At 58.6% G+C, this 5,649-nt stretch overlaps 1 protein-coding gene across 1 annotated transcript; it reads right to left on the bottom strand.

The window, feature by feature from the left end:
- Positions 1-410: 410 nt before the first annotated feature.
- Positions 411-5,410, bottom strand: MED10 (mediator complex subunit 10). The gene is made up of 4 exons (XM_004597896.3): positions 5,214-5,410; positions 4,358-4,441; positions 2,808-2,910; positions 411-943 (listed from the first exon to the last, which is right to left on the bottom strand). Exons 1-4 carry the CDS (start codon positions 5,333-5,335, stop codon positions 845-847), a joined length of 408 nt encoding a protein of 135 aa, XP_004597953.1. The 5' UTR covers positions 5,336-5,410; the 3' UTR covers positions 411-844.
- Between the last annotated feature and the right edge of the window lie 239 nt (positions 5,411-5,649).

Raw genomic sequence — 5,649 nt, 5'->3', positions numbered from 1 at the left:
TCCAGCCCTGTCCCTTCGTCCGTGACTCAGTGCGTCTGAGTGGGCGCCCAGCCCCACGCAAGCTCAAGCAGGGGATCTGCAGGTCAGCCCTGGAACACACTGCCCAGGTAACAGGCCAATGCCTGTCTACGTGTAGGAGAAAGGCGACCCCCCAGGCCCCAGCAGCCCTGCTGAGCCAGCAGCTGCAGCTGTGACGTGTTGGGAAGCCACGTGCTGCAGCGCTTGTCACAGCGACAGAAGAGCTGACAGGAAAAGCCAGGATGTTCCAACCGTGCTTCAGCATCTTCTTCCTGAATGCCGGGAGAACCCATTCCAGAAGTAATAACTGACGGTGTTTGTAAGATACACTGTATGACCATGTAAACATGTCACAAAAACAATTACAGGAAATAAGCCATGAAAACATGTCCGGACTTTATTAAATGCATATATCCCAGTGAAATCCATAAAAACAGAGATGCCATTAACAAATTCTTTATGCACTACTCTTGAAAACACAAAACCAACTAAAGCACTTTCCACATTAAACCCATTTCATTTTGTCTGGCTTCCTGGTATCACAGAATGAGCAGAGTCCACAGAAGTACCCAGGAGAAGTCGCCAAGTTCCTACCTGCCCGTCTAGTACGTCCAGGGACTGCCTCCCTGCGTCCCGTGCACACAGAGCGAGCCAGACTGCCCCGTGACCCGGCAGCACCAGTGTGAAAGTCGCAGGGTGGCTGAGCGCAGCTCCTGCCCTCCTCCGGCCCTGCCATTCCCAAGCCGAGGGACGAGGGCGGGGAGGCCAGGGGACTTGCCGGCATCAGCCCTCACAGTCACCACGATGCCCAGGGGGGACGAGGCACTTAGGAAGGGGGGTGGTCCTCCCCCCGGATGCTGCGATACTTAGCCATGTCTTCAGGAAATACTTTGGAAAGCTCTTGAATCAACAGGCTTTTAAATTTCTACAAAGAAAAACAGGTACTGTCAAAATATCTTCATGTACAACTCAGCATCCAAGTTAAAGACTAGCGCACCCATTCCTCACCAGGGCACCCCACTCACGACCCCCTAAAGCAAGGAGGCCAAGCTCCCTCCCCCAGGCTGAGGCTCTGCGCTTGCTGCTCCCCTCACCTCCCATGAACGCAAGCCTTGGCAAGCCAATCACAGAATCACACGCAATTATATTTAAGGCACAGGAGCACAAGACAGAAAACAACTTGTCTCAAATGAGAAGCAAGCAGCTCCTGCAGGGAGCCAGCCACGATTAACTGAACCACAACAAACTCCCTCTCTGCAAAGCACACCACACACAGCTTCACTGTCCATCCCAATCTGCAAGGCCTCCCCTCCCCTCATCAGCTGGACATTTACTTTTAACCCAGTTCCAAAAGCAGCGGGACAATGGCCAGCACCTCAAACCCTTTCTTCTTGGAAGCTGTCCTGTAGGCGTCACCACCACAGACACAGGAATGCAGGCAGCATTTCAAAGTGCATTTCCAAAGGAGCCCTTCCCCCTAGCACCACACACACCGGCATTTACCTACGGCCGCTGGCAGGTGCAAGCCACAAACTGCAGCGTGGGACCTGAACACCTGAGAGAGTCAACAGGCAAAAGGAAGACAAACGCACAGCCACGGCACTCAGCCCGCCACGGCACTCAGCCCACCACGGCACTCAGCCCGCCACGCTCTCGGCCGGGGCACCTGAGTTCAGCGGGCCTGGAACGAAAAGCCACATCCCCTAGAGACCAGGCACTGTGCTCCTGTAGAGCGGTGACTGCTGGACACAACCCACTGCTCTCCCAGCCACAAGAAGCACCGTACGCACCATCAACACCTCCACACCTCCACAGGCTGCGCTCAAACTCTGGGACGTCCTCAAGGCGACGCTGAGCTCCACAACTACTCAGCCCCAAAGCCAAAAGGGAGAGAAGAGACAGGTGCCACACTGCCACCTCAGACCAAACAACCTAGCCAGAGCCTGCTACCAGGCACCCCCAGAACAGCAAGCCAGGCCCTGGGGGGCTCTGCAACTGGACTTGTAGCAGAGCCCAGTCCTGGGGCCTGCCTGAGGGCCAGCAACCTCTTCACCACAGCCCTGAGCATGCCCACCGGACGTGGAACCACCGAACAGCAGCACCAGAACACTCAGTCCCCAGGGATCCCGAAGGCTAAAGTAGCAGCAGAGAAAACCAAGGGGGATGCCGACCAGCCCTGACCAACAACAAAGCCACAAGAAAGGCTGCTCAGACCAGAGATGGTGGCTGGGTGAGGGCTGCGAGCTGGGCGGGAGAGGCAGGCACAGTGCCCGCTGCAGGCAGAGGTCCGAGTCACAGAATGGCAAGAGGCCACCGTGACCCAAATGAAGGAGGGCGGCAGCAATGTGAGCCACGCTCGCGCCAAGAGCACCAAGTGTCGTCCTCACACGTGGGGTCCCTAGGCCTCCGGGGAGAGTTGACCAGTGCCGGTAGACACAGCACAGAGCAGAGCAGGCAGCAGATGCCAGAGACACAGCGGAGGAAGACAAGAGAACCTTCTCATCAAATGAGCACAGCACAGGAACAGCTTTCAACAGTTTCAACAATACAGAAAAACAGGAACCATCGATACAATCAAAGGGCGGACATGAGACCTTCAACAAATGAAAACAGCCAGCCAGGGACAGCTGCCGATGGCAGGAATTCAGCTGGACCTCCTCACGACAGAGCCGACCACTTGTCGCGCTGTCTACTCTCCCTTCGGCTAGCGGGTACTCTGGCTTTGCTCAGAAGCCCCGACGTGTTGCCGAGCACAGGCACCAGGTGTCCCCAGGCCCTGGCCGTCTTACCTTCATCGTGTCGATCTTGCCTTTCACTTGCTCGTTCTTAGCCAGCGCCCTCTCCAGGCACTCCTTGGTGTAGAGCTGCGGGTTTCGACCCTGATCTATGTATCTAGAAACACAAAACACTCCATCAGCACACTCATGGTGACACTTCCTCTCAGTGTTCCGCACACCCTGGCAGAAGAACACACACTGACATGTTATCCACCGGCAGCCTCACACGATCTCCTCTGGGAACAATGAGTCCAAGGACCAGGACAACAGGAAGCTCTCGCCGAGGGGCCGGTGTGGCTCAAGTCCCAGCTGCCCTGCCCTGGTTCAGCTCCCTGGTAACGCACCAGGGAAGGCAGAGGACGAGGGTCCAACCACGCGGGCCTCTGCCACCCTCCAGTGAGGGAGCTCTAGACTCTGGACTGGAGCCAGCCAGTCTGTCCTGGCCATCTGGGGCGTGACCCAGTGACAGGGATCGCTCTGCCACCCTCCAGTGAGGGAGCTCTAGACTCTGGACTGGAGCCAGCCAGTCTGCCCCGGCCACTTGGGGCGTGACCCAGTGACAGGGATCGCTCTCCCTCTGCTTTGCCAATACATAAATATCCATTTTTTTTCAAAAAAATTTATTTATTTTTCTTGGAAAGGCAGACTTACAAAGGGAAGCAGAGACAGAGAGAAAGATCTTCCACCTCCTGATTCACTCCCCAAGTGGCCACAACAGCCAGAACTGGACTGATCTGAAGCCAGGAGCTTCTTCTGGGTCTCCCACATGGTGCAGGGTCCCAAGGCTTTGGGCCATCCTTAACTGCTTTCCCAGGCCACAGGCAGGGAGCTGGATGGGAAATGGAGCAGCTGGGACACGAACCAGTGCCTGTAGGGGATCCCAGTGCATGTGAGGCAGGGATTTAAACACTACCCTATTGCACGGGGCCCATAAATAACCACATTTAACGCAAGCTGCCACACAGGTGCAGATGACCTGCTCACACACTCCTTGACTGCTCGCTTCAGCCATTTCAGCCCTGAGAGGTCTGCGCCTGTGTGATTCGCAACACCCTCCCAGCACCCTGCAAGTGGGGTGCTCTCAACCAGCAGACCGCGATCTGGGCCTCATGAAGGCGAGAACGGGCGGTCACTGCAGGGCCCACTGCCTCAGAACCCTCAGAGGAGGAGCTTCCTGGCTGCCAGAGGGAAAGGGGGGAACAGGCAGATGCATGAAGCCCAGCAGCAGCAAGCTCAAGATGATTTTACAAAATGTTCCCGATTTCAGAAACAAGTGTGGGGACTCGACGTGCCACGACTCTGCAAAGCTAGGCAACGCCAAGGCCGCACTCTCCAACTGCTCCGGCAGTGAAGGTATGTATGCACAAGTACGTGTGAGATTCCTCCACAGTTGCATAGGCACATCACGCGTGCGCAGCCGCTCCCGTTCCCAAGGGGCCGCTCCTTCCACGCTCACACCAGCGCCTCCCGACAGCCCTCCTGCCACCAGTCCGACCACCGAAGCTGCAAGGTCCCCTGGCGTCTGTCCCCATGCCCAAGAATCACAGCAGGAGTGAACCTACTCAAACACTTCCAAAGGCACAGTGATGTCATGAAGCTGCTGTCTGCACTTATCGATGTCCTGCAGGCCCGTGACGATAAAATTCCTAGAGGAGCAGAATCAGCGCTGGGTCAGTTCCCACGAGGGCACGGGCGACAAAGAACACCCTTACACACCACAGTCCTTAGGCCAGCACGTTTGGCCACCCTGCGCCTCGCATACCGCCACCCCCAGCTCCCCCAGCTTCCCAAGGCCGCACCCTGCAGCTCCCTGGGATGAGGGAGGGACTCGGTACGGGCTGACCCCAAGGGGTTCAGAACAGGGGTCCCCAGAAGCCCAACTATCGCCCAGCTGGAATCCAACCTCCGACAGACGCCCCGCACCGGAGCCAGGGCAAGGGGCACAGGCAGCTCCAAATGCAGCCGGTCCCACCCAAGGCGCCCAAGCACAACCCTAGCCGCCCCTCCCCACACGCCCACCCCACTCTCCAGGCCCTGGGCACCCATCCCCCCCTCCTCCTGCCCTGGACCCCGCCCCCATCTTCTCGCCCGAGCTCCCCACAAAACCCATGGGCCTCCGCCCTCCAGCCAGGGACCCGGCCCCATGCCCCGGACCGCCACCCCACCTCCCCGGGCCCCAGGTCCCCGCCCCCACTCCTCAGGCCCCGGACCTCGCTCCCCTAGTCCCGGACCCCGGTTCCTCAGGCCTCGGACACACACTCCCGGCTCTCCTAGCCCCTAACACCCGTCCCCCGCTGCCCTGGACCCCGTCCCCCGCTGCCCTGGACCCCCGGCCCCCGCTCCCCTAGCCCCGACCCCCGCCCACCGCTCCTCAGGCCCGCCCCGGGACACGCGCTCCAGGCCCCAGGCGCCACTCACAGCTTCTGATTGAGGCCGGCCTGGCTGCTAGGCTGGAAGTCACTGACGATGATGCCGAGCTGCCGAATGTTCTCCACAAACTTCTCCAAGTGTTCCTCCAAGTGGTCAAACTTGTCCCCCATGGCCGCGACCCAAACCCAGTTCCGGGAGCGCCTCTAGCTCGGTCGCTTCCTCCTTCCGCCCGCGTTCTCCTCCACTTCCGTTTCCTCCGGGGCGGGGCCAGATCCGTGGGCGTGGTCTTGGTGTCGATGTGGGGGCGGGGCGGCCTGCCGTCCCTGAACTGCAGGTGCCAGCTTCGCCCCCGGACTCGCCAGTGGGCTGTATTGAGCCAGGAAATGAGAACTCAGCCTGGATATCAAAAAAAGCAATTGGTAAACGCTCACCTGTGGGGGAAAGTAACAAAAAATTTTTTTAAATCCTCTAAAGGAGACATAAG

Source organism: Ochotona princeps, chromosome 23 (assembly GCF_030435755.1).
Source record: "Ochotona princeps isolate mOchPri1 chromosome 23, mOchPri1.hap1, whole genome shotgun sequence".
Classification (NCBI taxonomy): domain Eukaryota; kingdom Metazoa; phylum Chordata; class Mammalia; order Lagomorpha; family Ochotonidae; genus Ochotona; species Ochotona princeps.
Note: the sequence above shows the minus strand (reverse complement) of the source record. Positions and strands in the feature narration are given on the sequence as shown.